The sequence below is a fragment of the Hibiscus syriacus genome, unplaced genomic scaffold, assembly GCF_006381635.1.
Source record: "Hibiscus syriacus cultivar Baekdansim isolate YM2019G1 unplaced genomic scaffold, ASM638163v2 tig00116962_pilon, whole genome shotgun sequence".
Classification (NCBI taxonomy): domain Eukaryota; kingdom Viridiplantae; phylum Streptophyta; class Magnoliopsida; order Malvales; family Malvaceae; genus Hibiscus; species Hibiscus syriacus.
Window position 1 is genome coordinate 6,742,503 of NW_024063488.1, and position 18,791 is coordinate 6,761,293.

An 18,791-nucleotide genomic window follows, 5' to 3' on the forward strand; every position below is an offset into this window, starting at 1 on the left:
ACACATTATTTAGACATATTCTCTCATAAAACCGGTAAACTTGTACCGGTTAGATTGAAAAATTACATATTACATTATACTTTTGGGTTCGATGATTTTAGGATCGACACTTTTTATATATGGATCGACACTTTATGGTTGCACTCTGTTTTCCATTCATTCTGGAACAAAAATATCGACACAAACTAAATTAGTGTCGACACATTATTTAGACATATTCTCTCATAAAACCGGTAAACTTGTACCGGTTAGATTGAAAAATTACATATTACATTATACTTTTGGGTTCGATGATATTGGGATCAACACTTTTTATATATGGATCGACACTTTATGGGTGCACCCTATTTTCCATTCATTATGGACCAAAAATATCGACACCAACTAAAAAGTGTCGACACATTATTTAGACATATTCTCTCATAAAACCGGTAAACTTGTACCGGTTAGATTGAAAAATTACATATTACATTATACTTTTGGGTTCAATGATTTTGGGATCGACACTTTTTATATATGGATCGACACTTTATGGTTGCACCCTGTTTTCCATTCATTCTGGAACAAAAATATCAACACAAACTAAATTAGTGTCAACACATTATTTAGACATATTCTCTCATAAAACCGGTAAACTTGTATCGGTTAGATTGAAAAATTACATATTACATTATACTTTTGGGTTCGATGATTTTGGGATCGACACTTTTTATATATGGATCGACACTTTATGGTTGCACCCTGTTTTCCATTCATTCTGGAACAAAAATATCGACACAAACTAAATTAGTGTCGACACATTATTTAGACATATTCTCTCATAAAACCGGTAAACTTGTACCGGTTAGATTGAAAAATTACATATTACATTATACTTTTGGGTTCGATGTTTTTGGGATCGACACTTTTTATATATGGATCGACACTTTATGGTTGCACCCTGTTTTCCATTCATTCTGGAACAAAATATCGACACAAACTAAATTAGTGTCGACACATTTAGACATATTCTCTCATAAAACCGGTAAACTTGTACCGGTTAGATTGAAAAATTACATATTACATTATACTTTTGGTTTTCGATGTTTTTGGGATTGACACTTTTTATATATGGATCGACACTTTATGTTTTTGGGATTGACACTTTTTATATATGGATCGACACTTTTCTCATCTCATTCATAATTATATTCACATACAAAAATATAAATCGTATACAAAATTATAAATCTTATACAAAATTAACCCTACATTTACATCATTGCATCCTTTTGTTATTCTTATGTAATATTGCAGCTTTTGTTATCTCCTGTCTTCGTTCATTTTGATTGTGGCTTACGAGATCGTTTAATATTCGCGATCGATCCCAGTCTCCAACAACCTATATTCAAATTGTCAGAACGTTAAGTATTGTCAACTACAGCATTCAATCTACGACTTTTAACAATTTTACCACAAATGAATTTTTCTATCCACTTACAAAATCACCAGTTGCCCCTGTAGAACCGATCGATTCCATCCACATCATCACATTCATGCCGCAATCATGTCTGTTACAAAATTTGAAAACCACACATGTCAATTATGATGAATACTGCATAAATTAAGCTTTCTATTTGTGATAACATCTCATACCCATTCAATAGCTTATTCTTCTTATGCTCCACAAATTTGAAATTTTTCAAGGGATACTTTCCTAGAGATCCACAGGATTCAACCCAAATGCGTTTCTTATTATAAGAATCTAATATTTTAATCTGCATTAAAATAGAAGAAGTTATGCACCAAAAAAATTATGCATTATAATTACATAATGTCCTTTCATACATACATACATACTAATCTCTTAGCATCCTTCACTCTCTGTTTAGCTGCTTCAGTTGTAAACATACTATCATATATTGTTACAACACGATCTACCATATCCAACACCAACAGATACCAATGTGAATTATGGTAGTTTATTGTGATCATGATCTGCAACAAATTTCACACCCAATTTGACAAAATTCAACATTCTATATCCGAAACATCATTTGCAATTGGTATGGTGTCTTACCTTCTCACAGTCGGTGAATTTCACATAGTTATCCAATATGAGACCCCAGAAGGTAGAAATACTCTCAACACTTTCTTTGTTGTTGGCATCCAACGCCTGTTGCTGTAATTACGCAACAAACATTATTAATTTACCGTCTATAACACTACTTTTCAATATTTATTAATTTAACTCACCGCTAAGAGGTATGGAAGGTAGCCAATCCTCCGGAGTGACTTTTGAGAATCGTAGCATATGGTCCAGGCGAGCAAATCGATAACCTAACAAAATTAATTACACAATCAGAACATATTCAATAAGTTTTAACATTTTCTATTTTCTACTTACCATACCGCCAACCCATTCCGTAGGCTTCAACGTTGCAACGTCGTATACAGTAGCGAATTGATTTCCCATTGAGATTACAGAATATCTGTATGAATCATTAGGATTAATATGTTGTCATGAAATATTTAAATATCACTCACAAAACAATATATTTCACTTACTCCGATTCTAACTCGCTATTCCATAAATAATCACAAATTGTAGCTTCGATGTCATCAATTCCGCTTGGAATATCCGCTTTTTCAACCTACAATTTTGCATACAAATTTTTGTCACAACAACATAATAAAAATCAAATTAAGTTTTCTTTTATTCAATTTACCTTCTGCTTCTTCTTCTAGGGTGCAGGACATTCCGAATCCAAATCTGCTGCTATAACACTCTCCGGTGTATAAATAACATTGACTTCCTTCCTCCTCACTTCTTCCATCTCTTCTTCTTCCCCCTCCCTCTTTTCTTCTTCATATTTTTTTAGTTCATCGTATTTTTTTTCTACATAGCTCTTCATCTCGTTTATTTCACCCTTCAATTGATCTCCTTCATCCAAGTATTTATCAACCACCCCCTTTACCCCCGTAAGTTCACTCCTCAATTCCACAACCTCCTTCACTACTCCCTCAAATTTTTCACCCGTCACCATCTTAATATCACCCCTTAACACCCCAACTTCTTTCACCACTTCACCCCTCAACACCTCTACTTCTTTCACCACTCCATCTATTTTCCTTCCACTACCCCCTTATGCCTCTCAAGTGTATCTTCGACTCTCTCAAGTTTCTCTTCGACTCTTGATTGTCTTTGCATGATTTCAAATTGGATTTTTTTGATATCAGCCAATTCAGACATCAAAATGTCGAAGTTACTACGTTTTCCCTCACCGTCGTCCCACTCACCGTCATCCCCCAATAAAACCATCCCTCCTTTCTTCTCCTCTGCCTCCACTGCCTCCTCTACATCCTTGCCAATAACCTTCAAAATTAAATTACAATATTAAGACATTGATTATATTTTTAATATTATTTAATTACATTTATTACCCTTTCTTGCTTCTTCGCTCTATCCAACTTCAACTTCACCATCACTCTAACCACCTCTTCCTTTCCCCATGCACGGATGCGTGCCACTCTGGTTCTTTCATAAGCCGGCACTGCCTCACAGCCTGACCAAAAATCGAACAATGCAACCTGCATTTATAATAAAATTTATATTTTTATATAAAAACACAATAAAGTTCTTCAACTCATTTACCTCTAAGATTTCTATGCACCCTTTGAGGTATCTCTGACTGCCCTTTTTAAAGTTGATTATTGATTCAATCAATCTCGAATGGATATATTCAGCCCAATTGAATTCACCCTTCAAGCCTTCATCACAAATGAACTTCATATGTTCTTTGTTCGTTGACGTATTACCAGTTAGACAAAGAAATATACCGACAAGGTATAATAGAACTCTGGCCTTCAGCTCATCCCCAACGTAAGATCCACTTTTTATTTCCTCTTCAATTTCAGCATATGTCACCTTATGCTTCAAACCATATTTGGAGGCAAGTGCTTTCCATTCCTTACTCTGACAGACTTCTACAACACTTTTGCCTTCATTTTCTACCCCCAATACGGCTGCAGCACATGGGATCCCGAGAGGAAATGAAAAATCACCATATTTAGCAACACATTGCCTGACATCAAATTGCGCCATCAAGGATCGACACAATTCCCTCCGAATAGGTCGATCCCTTACTCCTACCAACGATCCAAAACCTATTTCTCCCAGCACATTCAACTGACCCTTCTCCTTAAGGTGTTTAATTAATAAATGCACCCTTTTAATGTTGCATCTTGTCGACACTTCCTACATTTTTTAACAATATATAATGTTATAGTTCTTATATTTTGTATCAACGTATTTACAAGTTTAATGAATACCTTATTTTCATGTGCTTTCCTCCGTTCTTTGTATTCTTTACTATCATTCCTTGACTGTGTGATGTAAGGTTCCTTTTCAGCATCACTCATTGAATTCCATTTGGACCTCACATCTTTGTCACCTAATATAAAACATAAACGTTTCTTAATCAATACATTAACACTAAATACTACTCAATATCAATTTCATTTTACATACCGAACCGCTCTGTGTGCCATCTTCCTTCATCCTTTTGCATTCGGCCATATTGTCAACATTTAAAATTTGTAATCAATTTAAAGTTTATCGATACTTTAATCCAATTACCATTTCAACAATAATAACAAAAAGACATTGATACTTACTAGAAGTACATATATCCACCCTTGGGTTGCTTTCAAGTCTCGGCCTCAATTTCAAAGTCATCTGCTCCACCAACAATTTTCCAACCCATTGACTCCATTTTTCCTTCATATATCAGTTTACGCAAATCAAATTATTTTGTTACATACACTTTATTCAATATACAAATATAGATAACTACTCTGTGGTAAAACGGTTTTCTTCAAAAGAATTTGAATGGCCACACCAAAATGTGTCGGCACATTTATACAACCTATAATATCATTTTCTACCTATAATATTTAATAAAAGTATCGATATTTATATTTTTCCTTGAATATCACTTTCTACCTGCAATCGTTCCCAAATGCTTCTTTACTCCAAAACCCCAAACAACACATAAAAACCCTATCGCGATTACTGTAATAATAAAAAATTAGGGTTTCGACAACATACTTTTCGATTAGACTGCAGCAACAAACAAACAAACTTCGCTTTAGAAACGCCTTCTAAAAATCAGCAACAATTACGCTTCGCTTTCAAAAACTCGTCCGTTCTATCTATTTTCAGAGGAGATTTAGCTTATATTTTGATCGGATATGTTATTTATATTTAATCGATACAAATACAAAAGTGTCGATACTTTTATGTCAGGTGTCGATACTTTCGAAAGGATAATTACCTATTTCTTTGAAAGTGTCGATAATTTATTACACGTACTTACGAAAGTATCGACACTTTCAATATATCCGGTATCATTTTACCGGTTTTATCATTTTGATACCGGTTTTATCATATTTTTACCTGTTATATCGTTGTGGATCGATATATTTTTTTAAAGTATCGACACATTATAAGCGCTAAAACTGCTTCTCTTTTAAATTCGCAAAGTGTCGATCCTTATATAAAGTATCGACACTTTCAATATATCCGGTAACGTTTTACCGGTTTTATCATTTTATTACCGGTTTTATCATATTTTTACCTGGTATATCGTTTTAATATTTCTTCATGACTTAGACCTACTTTTATACGTATGAACACTTTTATAAAAATGATATATACTTTTTTTAAAGTTATGTAATTTATGTTTTAATTTTTTTAATAGTGTTTCATGTTTTCCACCTACAATATTAATTTAATAATTTCATTTACACAAAAAATTATTTGATATTTTATAAAATATTATTTAGAATTTAAATTTAACAATATTAACCAAATATAATAATAAATATGTTTTCCACAGTGAAATAAGTATGGACACTTTTATAAAAATGATATGTACTTTTTTTAAAGTTATGTAATTTATGTTTCAATTTTTTTTAATAGTGTTTCATGTTTTCCACCTACAATATTAATTTAATAATTTCATTTACACAAAAAATTATTTGATTATTTGATATTTTATAAAATATTATTTAGAATTTAAATTTAACAATATTAACCAAATATAATAATAAATATGTTTTCCACAGTGAAATAAGTATGGACACTTTATAAAAATGATATACTTTTTTAAAGTTATGTAATTTATGTTTCAATTTTTTTTAATAGTGTTTCATGTTTTACACCTACAATATTAATTTAATAATTTCATTTACACAAAAAATTATTTGATTATTTGATATTTTATAAAATATTATTTAGAATTTAAATTTAACAATATTAACCAAAGATAATAATAAATATGTTTTCCACAGTGAAATAAGTATGGACACTTTTATAAAAATGATATATACTTTTTTTAAAGTTATGTAATTTATGTTTCAATTTTTTTTAATAGTTTTGCATGTTTTCCACCTACAATATTAATTTAATAATTTCATTTACACACAAAATTATTTGATTTTTTGATATTTTATAAAATATTATTTAGAATTTAAATTTAACAATATTAACCAAAGATAATAATAAATATATTTTCACAGTAAAATAAGTATGGACACTTTTATAAAAAGGATAGATAATTTACAATATAACAGGTAAAAATATGACAAAACCAGATTCATTATGACAAAACCGGTCAAATTTACTTGATATGTTAAAAGTATGGACACTTTTATAAAAAGGATAGATACTTACCGATAACCAAAGTTTACCGGTTACCAAATTTTTTTATAGTTTTTCATATTTTCTACCTAAAACATTATTAGTTGTCAACATAATAGGTACCGCTAAACCGAATTTATTAAATACATTTTAATGTATCCGATATTGCTATATATTAACTGTATATTAACCCGCCTTTCCTGAGACAATCCCCACTAGCCTACCACTGAGACACATTTGCCTTTCTTTTATTTGAAGTGGGGGTGGGGGACATTTCGACGATTTAAACAACGGGTCCACACATATGAAAGCTACATATTTTTATAATAGAAATTTGTTTGTAACATTACTGTTAATGGTACGGGCAAATACATAATTGAAATATAAGGAAAGAAAGCTAACATTATTGTTTGTTTTACTATTACTATTATTAAAGAAAAAACTATGTCAGTGTCACATACATCCTTTCATTGAAATTAAATATTTAGCTTAATAATGTGAGTTTTTAGGCTTTTAGCAAAAACCAAAAAGCAAAAGGGTTCATGAATAAAATTCGATTTGAAAAATTAAATTAAATTTGAAAATTTTAACTCGAATTGATTTCAAGTCATAATTTCATAAACTCGACTTGATTAAAAATATTTTTTAAGTTTAAATCAAATTATAAAATACAACACAAAGAACTTGAATAACTTAAATTTTTTAGTAATCAGTGGATTTATTTTTAAGTTTGAGTTGAGTCACACAACTATGTATGATATATGTATATTACATATGAAAAAAAATAATATATATATAGTTATAGTTATATAAAACCATTTAAATTTAAACAAAACTCGAAAACTCGACTAAAATTTTATAAACTTAACTCAACTTAAAAAGAAATTCAAATCAAATTTGAATTACGAAATAAGACTCAACCCAATTAACTCGAAATTAGTTATTCGACTTGATCAAATACTTACCCTTAATTTTTTGGATCTAGTTTTCTCTGCATGAAGGGTAGATGCGAGAAATTGGGGCAGCCGAGAGGCTGGAGGCTTGGAGCGAAGACCAAATGGGTGGACCAGACTCACCATATGGCCACCGACACTTTTAAAATCCTCTAGCTTTTATGGATAACCGTGAACGGTGATCCATTATGGCAGCTTAGTAAAAATATTTTAAAAATGAAAAGAAAAAAAAATGTACCGAGTATAACCGCGTGACTATGAACTTCACATTTAGTGACCTTGCTCGCATGGTAAACAATAGAAATATCAACACTAGACGCTTCAAGATTCTTAACTACTTTTGTATGAAAACATGCATTCGGAATAAGCAGAGTAATAATATGGTTATTATTGTGATGACCACACATGCCTGCTTTAAGCTTTCGACTTTAATCTCGTATGATGAAGACTTTGACATTGCGATTTCAACGAGTTCAAATAGAAAAATGTAAAATAACGGAGTCTTTCGAGATTAGATTAAAAGAAAAATGTAAAAGATGTTTTAATTTCAGTACATTGTGTTACATGACCGACTTACCCGAGGCTGAACAGAGTTATTCGGGTTTAGGGAGAATAAATGAGTAATGAGCAGGTTGTGAATTCACATACAACTACTTAAGTAGGCCATTAATGGGTAAACCTCATTGTCACGAAACAATTCATGCTAGATTTGTCTGCATCTAACATCAGCAACAACATGGCGTATGTGTGGGGCATACCATTTCACTCTCTCCACATGATCAATAGCAACTTCCCAACAACGGCCTGCACGCAACCATAGTCACTCAAGTAAACCGCTATTTCTTAAATAAACATGAATCCCTGCATGTAGAAATGTGTTAACATAAGCTAAGAAAGTCATACCCTCAGATCTTGCATACTCCGATATCGATTTTGAAACATGATTAGCCCACGATTCCTCCTCGGTGTCCTTCACGTTCCCATGGACATGCAATATCCCACCTTCACTCCTGCATTTTTAATACCATTAAACGTGACATCAAGCAAGGTCAGAAAGAGAGAAGAATGCGCAGACACCCCAGTTCCTTTAAGTGGAAAATACTACACACATATTGTTGTGGACTTGACTGAGAAACAATTGCAAATTGGGAGAACTGAGAAGCAATGAATCTAAGACAAAGAAGGTAATCACTAGATATTTCCTATCACCGTGCAGCTCCATTCTATTTCATCATTGAATTCAAAGTCGAAACAAGTACAAGAGATGACATGAAATGAAACACAAGTAATAACATCAAAAGAAAGAACCTTAATGCCCTCACAGCAGTAAGCCAGCTACCCTCACTTGATGGGATAAGACCAAGACAAACTCGATCTGCAACTCCCTATAGGAAATAATCAATAGTAATCAATCAACACACGGTTCATTTTGATACTTCAGGCTCATGTTGACATGGCAATACATTACTTTTAGTCTATCTAAATAGATGAAAACTTCAAAAACCAATATCGGATCATTTCATGAAAAATTATATATTTCCACATGCTACATTGCACACTTCCGGTATAGAAGTTTACAATGCATCCATGCAGATATTAAGCATGTCAACATACCTTGGGTGCTGTAATCCGATTATCTCCTTCAAGTATGATACAGTGATCAGAGACAGAATTGGCTTCAATATTACGTTTAAGAGCCTCAATGGCATGAGGATTCCATTCACAAGCATAGACCAGCTTTGCTTTTGCCCTGATTGATGAGCAGGACAATTTAAAGAGAAAAAAAGCAACACCGGAATAGAAAAGAGAAATGAATCAATGAAATTGCATGCATTGTAAGTCAGCTGATTGAAAACTGAAACTATAATAGCAAATCTCCTTATGCTAATGATTCCCCATCAAATCTTGTAATTTAAGAACACAATGGTGGAATGGTACGAGAAATCCTTACCCTCTACATAACCCACAAAATGATAAGTGTCATACCATTAATTCAATAATTTATAGTCCAACACTATTACAATAAACTGTAGATCAAGACAGATAGCAAAATATGATAGACCAACAAAATTATCTATCAAATATCAATATCAGTGGGAAAAAATAAGTCTACTTCTAGTTAAAGGTCGCAAAAACCAAGTTAGCATGCATTTAGATTTGGATTTAATGTGCATGTATTAGAGAGAAAGCTGAAAATACTCGAGATTTGGAGAAAATTTTGAAAGAAATAAAAATCATAATTACAACATACCTAACGAGGAAAGGCAACACAAAATATCCAATTCCAGCAAACAGATCCACAATGACTGCATCTGTACAATCCAAATTGGCCATACGGATTTTCTCAGAAAGATTGCCCCAAGAGAACATGCACTTAGTAGAATCAAAAGAATATAGAATCCCATTTTCATGATGATCAACCCAGCCACTATCTCCTACAAGTATCTCCAAAGTACCGTCCCTCGTACCATTTGCAGCAACCCGACCCTTGACAAATTATAAGAAATAATTCAATGAGTGCACAAGTGGCATACATTATATGATGAATGGTATCGATAAGATTCGAAACTATCGACTCTTCGTCTAAATATGAACAGTTAATATAATTCAATTCATAATTCCTACAACAAAATGGAACCAACAGTTAAATACATAAACAAACTAAAACCTTCAAATTCATCTCTTGAAATAATTTCGCCTTTCATGTAAAAATTGGTCATAATTAATCAACTGTCCAACTAACTATACAAGAAAATAGTTTACGGTGTTAGACTGAATCAACCTAAGACCAAAAGTTTTTTAAGAAAGTAAAGAATGAAACAATTATCAGTCGATATATCTTACCTGCCGTGCAAGGCGATGGGTATTAAGGGATTTGGCAATAATTGGCCAAAGCTCCTCTCCAATTGAATCCCATACCGGGTCCCTGAAGGAAGAAATTGGGAGCACAATAATATCACCAAGTCGTTCCCACCTGAATTAGCCAAAAGATGTTAAAATTTTGAGAGGATATTGCATCCACGTTTACACATAGAGAACAGAAGCAAGCCACTGCCACTCTATATCTGACTAAATAAGTTTCACATAACTGAAACTGGCACAGAGCAAATAAAGTGAACTAATGAAACAAACCTGTTTGGTAGCTGCTCCAGAAGTTCATCTGATAACCCCTTTTGCCTAATCAAAGAGGCAACAGCTTCAGTCATTATTTTTAGGGGAGATTTGGAAGCTTTTCTTTTTTGAACAACCTCATCTGGCAACTTAATAGCACCAATTTCCTTAAGAACGTCCAAAGCTGCTGAGGAGGACATCTCATTTAAGAGAAAACTTTCAGCTTTAAATGTTTTCAATAGATGGTCACCCGAACTTTCAAATTTGTCTTCTAGGAATATAGCACAAAACTTCTCTGTCACAGGGAAAGAGATGAATAAACCATTCTCGTGTGCATACACTTTTCTCTCTTGATCTAACCATCCAAACTTCTTCAATATGTCCTTCCCCAATTTTGCATGTCTTTTTTCAAGTTTTACAACCCAACCTGAAGCACATGTAAGTCCCATATGGTTCTCAACATTTAAGCTTTGTGTCTCAGGACATTGAGTTGAACCAATTCCAACATGTGGAGCTTGAAAAAGAAAATTATCATTTCCCATCAGGCCTCCCTCTTGCTTATTACCGTGATTTTCTCCATGCCTTGAAGAACTGTCATGGTCATTTAGAGATAATAAAGGAAGCAAGTTGAGTTTCATTGGCTCGCTAAACTTGGTTCCAAATGCATAGCATGCTGCTCCACCCCCAACCATAATAAGATCATCATGAACAACATTGACTGTGCAACGCACAAACAGTTCTTTATCCATTGAACTGAGGATCACATGCCTCCAGAACAGGCTTCGCGTATCTAGTAATGCCAACTCTTGACAATGTTGTCTTACAGGGCAACCTCCAATTATTCCAATATAATATTGGTACACAAACATGGAGTGGGAGAACCTCGCGTGTGGGCTTCTTCCACCTACCTTTTCTACTTTCCATGAACATGTCAGAATATCAAAACTGTATAAGTCCCCAAGAGCCTCACCATAGTACCCCCCAAACATGAATATCTTAGATCCATATGCTACCATTGAGTGAGAATGACGAGCACATGGCCATTCACCATAGGCCACCAATTCTTCCCATTGCAATGTATTGGTGTCAAGAACGTGCAAGGATGAAGAGATTGTATCATTATTAAGTCCACCAAAGACATAAATCTTTGATCCTACAGCTGCTGCTGCATGCCGATGCCTGTGCAAGACACATATAGACAACGAATTAAGAGCTAAAATAAAAAGAGATGCGGTCAAGTTGAGGGAAAACAGTAGAGATGAGAACATTAATTTATACACATTCATAGTATGTTGAAGGAGCGATTTTGCAATTGTATGACATTTATTTAACCCAATGAAAACAAGAGGTGGAACAAGAAAGATATGAGTACCTGGGAGGAAAAGCACTGCCAGTGCAATCTAGCAGCCTCCACTCATTCTTTACCGTATTCAGAACCCATACCTCGCTCAGTATGTTCGTAGGATCAGCCCTGCCTCCAATAACAAACATACAGTCTCCTATTAAAGAAGCTGTGTGACCCAGGCGAGGAGATGGACGGCTTACCGCATTAATTTCTTTCAATATCCCATGGAATGGATCAAGGAGAAAAGAATCATTTCTTCTTGCATGTCTTCCACTTCCCCCAAAGCCACCAAATATAAGAACTTCAGTTTTGTCCATGTTTTCTAATGTACAAGCCGAATGGCCCCAAAGGAACAACCTCTCTATGGGTTCACCAGCAATTATCATCGGACTAATATATAAAATGCATCTGGAAATTACTTCACTCTCCCCCAATGATTCACTAGGAACAAGGTCCTGCAAGCACATAAATGAAATAGCTCAGAATTAAAGATTCGAGCATAAATGCAAAATTTCATTTTAATCACAAAACTCAAGGCTCATTAAATAATGGCAAAAATAATAAAATCAACATTTAGAACAAAAATTACCAACTTGAGCATATCCAAAACTTCTCTCGAAACTACCTTGACCTTCATTACAATCGCCACCACTCTTACTACAGTTTGAAACATCCCCATTCTCCAACGCTCCTTCCTGACTCTTTAGAAAAGCTCTAAGGAACCCATCAGTTCTCTTCCAATTAGCTTCCATTTTCTCATTAGCAACGCCGACAAGGAACCTCACGTAATCTTCAGACACCATAATCTTCTGGGTATCCCCCAATGGCACCTCCACCCTTATAGAGCACCGTATCCCCACTATCACTCTCTTGCTGGCGCTCGTAATCCCGGACTCCCTGAACCCACAAGCAATCGCCAAAGAAACCAAACTCTGAGCTGAATTCAAGTCTCTGCACTCAACAGCAATGATAAGAGGCTCGAACCGGAAGACCAGCTCACTGTTTTGAGTCAATTTGATCGAGTCAGAGAAGAGGAGGGAGATGACTGAGTCGGGATCGGCTGCGTCATGGGTGATGAAGAGCCATGTGCCTCCTCGGGCTTTCTTTTTGGTGGGATTACTTGACTTGGGATCGGGTTTGGGTTGGGAAAGGATAGAGATGCGGCCGGAGCAGGAGCTGGTGGTGAAGTAAGAAAGGTGGTTGTTGATGATGTTGATGAGAGGAATGATGGGTGTGTCTAAAGAGCCTTTCGGAGATTTGTCTGCTTCATTGGAGCTCAATGATGCTAGTGTGGATGCCTTCCTCCTGTCAAAGTCCATTTTTCCCCAGCCACCTCTATCTCTTTTTTCTCTCTTTCGGCTCCAAAAACCCTTAGCTGAACCTTCTGATCCGCGAGGGTAGGTAACCCAAGAGAAAGGTAACAGATAAATTGGAGAGTTTGGTTAAATTATGGGCTTTGTGCTTTATGCTGTAGTAGCCTATGGACTCGGGCCTTTTTCCATAGCAAACTAAATTCCCTCAACTTTGCAAAAGCTCAAACTCCAATCTCCTCGTTAAACATTTGATTTAAATACAAAAATCCCATGAATTGTATGTCTTCACTAACTGAATTTCTGTAACTGTGAAGAAAGAGTAATAGTTTTAGTAAATTCCACGTGAGCATAAAGTTTGCAATTTTTTCTCCTTACATAAAATGTCGGAAATTAACGATTTACCTTTTGGACGAGTGGTAGCCCATAAGTATTCATTTGTCCAATCTTTCAAATTTATGAAATACAGCTTTGTAAAAGTGACCATAAACCGAGTTGATACACCAAGAAGAGGGTCTTGCCATAGGCATCAGCTTTCGTTCTCCGCTTTGAAGTCCAGTACTTCTCCATCTCCTCCACTTCGAATTTTTTTTTATTTGAGATTTTTCTTTGTTAATTAAAAAATTCAGTTAGGCAGTGGTTCTTTTAGAAATTTCACCCGACGTGAAAATAACAAATTAAATTTTAGAAAAGAATTGAGCTGACCTAAACAGACCGTTATGACCAACAATCAGTTAGTCTAGTGGAATGAGATACTAAATCCCTTAAGTAAGGTTAGAGATTCGAATACTGATATTTGCGAATGGAGCAAACTGCTAGGTGGAAGGGTCACTCTCACCTTTACAGTATCCAATCTGAATTAACCGATTAATAAATCAGATATCATTTTATTAATTAAAAAAAAACCACCCCCGAATACCTCTAGTGGGTTGGACTTTGAATTAGAGTTAGACCCAGATCCAGCTAGTATATGTAAAGTTTTTTTAAGAAAAAGTGCGCCTTCCCTTTGTGAACTTAAAACTTCGAAAGCTTCTGTCTTCGCGTGTGCCATCCGCAACGTTGCGCACCAAGTGCTCGATCATTGTACGGTGAGAGAAAACCGCAACTTCAGATAATGGCGAATAGCAAATACGAGTACGTTAAGTCTTTTGAGGTTGAAGACGAAATAATGCCTCCCAATTTGATCGTCATTCGTATAGACGGACGCGATTTTCGCAGGTAAATAAATTTTATGAAAAATAGACTCGTTTTTATTGAATTCTGATATATTCTTTCTTTTCCGGTAGATTTTCTGAAGTTCACGAGTTTGAGAAACCGAATGATGAGAGAGCCTTAAATTTGTTGAACCAATGTGCAATGGCTGTTATGGAGGAGTATCCTGATATTGTCTTTTCTTATGGATATAGCGATGAGTACAGGTAATAGGATTTAGTTTGTTATTCATCTGGCATCTTTTATTCAGAACTTTATATATCTAATTTTTTTATTTGAATTGTTTTTTCAGTTTTGTTTTGAAGAAGACATCCAAGTTCTACCAGAGGCGAAGCAGGTTTCGCTTATTTTTCCTATTTAGAATTATACATGTTTAGGCGACTTTTATTTGTTTTTAAAATTTATACTGAACTATTGAGCCTTTTCAATTTGGCAATGAACATGCAGCAAGATATCCTCCGTCATTGTATCATGCTTTGCTTCTGTATATGTCACAAAATGGAAAGAGTTCTTTCCCCATAAGGAATTGAGATATCCACCCTCATTTCTTTCACGAGTTGTTTGTTGTGCATCACTAGAGGTTCTTCAAGTGTATCTTGCATGGAGACAAAGAGACTGTAAGTGATGATACTCCACCAATGAAATTCCTAAAAAACAATTACTCTTTTTGCCATAAATTTGCATCAGTTAGAATATATTAATCCTTTTTTTGCACGGTTAGGCAGGTCATGATCAGAATCAGTATTATACTTGTTTCTGGGAGCTTGTGAAAAATGGTGGAAAGACTGAAACTGAAGCACAAGAATTTCTAAAGGTCCTAAACTGCTAATGTATGGGTCTTCATGTGTGTGTACTTTTGTGGTGTATGTGCTCCTATGTGTTTGCACATTTCCCATTCTCTACAAGAAGTTTGGTAGTTTATGGACAGTGCAGCTCTTGATGTTAATTTCATTCTTTTTTGTTTTGTCATTTAAGAGAAAAAATGCCATTTCATGCATGGCTGTTGATAGTTGATGTGTCATTCTAATTGACCACCATTGCCTTCTTATTGTAAACTCTCCATTTGAGCAGAAGTCCTTTTAGGTTCAGATAATGTATGGTTGGGTGTTCTTATGCTTTGTATGATTGTGTCTGTTGATTCTGCAGGATGCTAAAGAACAAGACAGAAATGAACTTCTCCATCAACAGTTTGGTATTAACTACAATGATAGTCTTGCATTGTTTCGTCAAGGAACTTGTATTTTCAAGAATGAGGTATTCTTCAACACTTTTGAATAGCGTATGGTCTAGGTATTCTAAAAGTTCATTGTTTAGTTCCTAGGTTAGCTGGTCATATCTGAATCAACGATCATGTATTTCAGAAAGGGCATTCCTTGATCTGCAAATACCAAAGTACTTCGCATAACTTTCAGTAGCATTTTGTGATCTAGATATATTGCTGTATCTTGGGACTTGAGACATGATACTTTTTCAAACAAAACCTTACTATATTGTGAATCCTTTTCTCTGATATTTTGTATCAAGTTTTCTAGTTAAACAACACCTTAGGAGTGCAAACGCAATTTCATTTGGTCTGTCAGCCTTTTCCTCTCTCTTTATTATATTCTTCGATATGTCATATTTGTATTTTTCAGTGAATATTATCTTTTTTACTTTTTTAAGGTGGAGGATTTTGTAAAGTACAATGAGGACGGAACACCAGTGAAGAGGTTGCGGAGAAAGACAAGTATTTTCCGCTCAGAAAATATAGCTAGTAGAAGATTTTGGAATGCACATGCAATTCTTCTTAAAGAGCTGGGAAATTTCTCCGATGACTGTTTCAAAATAAACCCCGATTACATCAGATCCTTTGTATTTGAGAGCAAGCTGATGCCATCTACTTGGGTTGTAATTAGAATAGATGGCTGCCATTTTCACAGGTATTGCAAAACAGCTACTGAGGTATATGTTTCTTCCTTTGACTGTCAATCAATGGACAATTTTGGAATAACTGCCCCATTTCACTTGAAAATGGTGAATTCATTTTGGAAAAGATGGGTTGCTGTGACATACAATCTATTTGATGCACAAAATTTTGTTTGATTATATGTCTGGATGCTTTGAAACTTAACTTTGTTGTTTTCATTTCGGCAGATTTTCTGATGTTCATGAATTCAACAAACCTAATGATATTCAAGCTCTGGATCTTATGAATTTATGTGCAATGGCTGTGTTAGAAGAGTTTCAGGATATTGTTTTCTCTTATGGAGTTAGTGATGAGTACAGGTAATACATTTGTTTAGGCTGTTTGTTTACACACTTAAGTAAATCATTTTAAGTTTGTTATTGCTTTCAGCTATGTTTTGAAGAAGGATTCTCAGCTCTATCAGAGGCAAGCCAGGTTTGTTGTCCACTTGTTCTTCATTTTTCTGAACAGTTACAACTTTTAACACCGTCTGTGCATGATGCTTATGGGCGACTACTGACTCCTTGATCTCTTATCATCCTTATCTTTAGCTTGAGAAGTTTTAAATTTTTTGTTTTCTGACACTCCTTTCTACTAAATTTTGGATAATATCACTTGTGTCAGCAAAATTGTTTCTGCTATTGTATCCTTTTTCTCTTCAATGTACGTAATGAAATGGAAAGATGTCTTCCAGAACAAAGATTTGAAGTACCCTTCATCTTTTGATGGACGGGCGGTGTGTTACCCATCAAATGAAATACTTCAAGATTATCTGGCGTGGAGACAAGTTGATTGTGAGTGTCTTTTAACCAAATTGTTTCTTCCCCTGGTAAAGTGAAGCGGAGGAGGCTTAATGGACGAAACATTATTACGTGCCTTTTCTTGATCACTGCTGTTAGTGTAATACCACTTATCAAAACCTGGCATTTTTACATATTTGGATGCAGGTCACATCAATAATCAGTACAATACCTGTTTCTGGAATCTCGTTAAATCGGGGAAAAGCAAAAGCGAAGCTCAAATTTACCTAAAGGTCTCTTTCTGGTTATTATGTTCTAGCACTCTTGTGTGGAAATCTTGCATAGTAGCTTTCCGCTTGTTCCTTTTGTCATATTTAGCCAACGAATATTCTTCAGTTTGCTGACTGAGTGTCCCTCGAGTATGTTTTCCGAAATGGCGTTCATGAATTTAGTTTGTATTATCTTACAGTTACTTAAAATGGTGTTTTGTCAAGAATATAGTGAACAATGGTATGTCCTTGGTATATCAACCACATATATTCTGCAATCGCAGGGCACTCAAGCACGTGAGAAAAACGAATTGTTGCTTAAAGAGTTTGGCATCGACTACACTACACTGCCACTCATGTTCCGCCAGGGTTCTTCCATTTTCCGGGTTAAGGTTGCTTCTCCGCATAGTGTTTATTCATGAAGTTTTACTGCATAAATTATACTGATGTTTGATTTTTTATTCGGGTTTTTTTGCAGAGAGAGAATACCTCGATGGAAGAGAATGATGATTCTTCTATTGAGAAAACTGAAACCAAAATAATTACAGAATATTGTAATATAATTGAGCAGAGCTTCTGGGAAGCACATCCAAGCATCTTGGATTAAAAAAGCTCCGACTTACATAGATTTTAAGACATTGTTGTTGTTTTTCTTTGCATTTATAAACCAATTGCTAATTTTTTATTATTATATAAATTATGTGTTTGCCTAGTATCTACCTACACTTAAATATAATTTTTGGGTGAGTTTTTTTGTGTCAAACTCCGTTCGCAATCGACTTAAAAACCATATTTACTTACCTTTATAAATCATTAGTTATGCTAGTAGGAATATATTATTGAACAATTCAATACAAAATATTTATTTTAACACTCCATCCCGTATCCGACTTGAATGCGAGATGTTACATTGACTTTTAAAAACGATATTCTTACAAAATATCAAAACATTTGAATTCTTTTTAAGAAAATACGATAATATATTGTTGAGTCATGTTTGTTATAATCAATTTAAGAAAATATACGTTTTATGAACAATAAAATATGGTAGAACAGTGAACAATATCGTATGAACAGTAGTGAACAGTGCCGAATGATAAAATTGTCCTTAGGGTAACCAAATCCCCTGCTACAGTACTTTCGTAAAATATGTATAAATTCATAAAAATCTAAGTTTTCATTTGTATAAAATTTTCATTTACATTTGAAACATTACAAAACTCA

The 18,791-nt window shown here is 34.4% G+C and overlaps 2 protein-coding genes across 5 annotated transcripts; one reads left to right on the forward strand and one right to left on the reverse strand.

The window, feature by feature from the left end:
* Window positions 1-1,684: 1,684 nt before the first annotated feature.
* Window positions 1,685-13,410, reverse strand: LOC120190462 (tRNA wybutosine-synthesizing protein 2/3/4). Of its 2 annotated transcripts, XM_039193539.1 has the most exons (10): window positions 12,685-13,410; window positions 12,119-12,546; window positions 10,768-11,925; window positions 10,480-10,609; window positions 9,887-10,122; window positions 9,250-9,385; window positions 8,944-9,020; window positions 8,539-8,645; window positions 8,315-8,439; window positions 1,685-1,696 (listed from the first exon to the last, which is right to left on the reverse strand). In XM_039193539.1, exons 1-9 carry the CDS (start codon window positions 13,408-13,410, stop codon window positions 8,339-8,341), a joined length of 3,099 nt encoding a protein of 1,032 aa, XP_039049470.1. In that variant the 3' UTR covers window positions 1,685-1,696; window positions 8,315-8,338. The 2 variants fall into 2 exon arrangements, with proteins under 2 accessions (XP_039049470.1, XP_039049469.1); XM_039193538.1 differs by lacking the exon at window positions 1,685-1,696 and having other exon boundaries at window positions 8,212-8,439.
* A 1,043-nt stretch (window positions 13,411-14,453) lies between these two features.
* Window positions 14,454-18,223, forward strand: LOC120190794 (tRNA(His) guanylyltransferase 1-like). Of its 3 annotated transcripts, none has more exons than XM_039193848.1 (13): window positions 14,516-14,619; window positions 14,688-14,819; window positions 14,906-14,950; window positions 15,061-15,230; window positions 15,339-15,427; window positions 15,760-15,867; window positions 16,276-16,532; window positions 16,747-16,878; window positions 16,949-16,993; window positions 17,183-17,352; window positions 17,506-17,591; window positions 17,852-17,959; window positions 18,046-18,223. In XM_039193848.1, exons 1-13 carry the CDS (start codon window positions 14,516-14,518, stop codon window positions 18,172-18,174), a joined length of 1,575 nt encoding a protein of 524 aa, XP_039049779.1. In that variant the 3' UTR covers window positions 18,175-18,223. The 3 variants fall into 3 exon arrangements, with proteins under 3 accessions (XP_039049781.1, XP_039049779.1, XP_039049780.1); XM_039193849.1 differs by having other exon boundaries at window positions 17,852-17,954; window positions 18,046-18,219; XM_039193850.1 differs by lacking the exon at window positions 14,688-14,819 and having other exon boundaries at window positions 14,454-14,619.
* The last annotated feature ends 568 nt before the right edge of the window (window positions 18,224-18,791 follow it).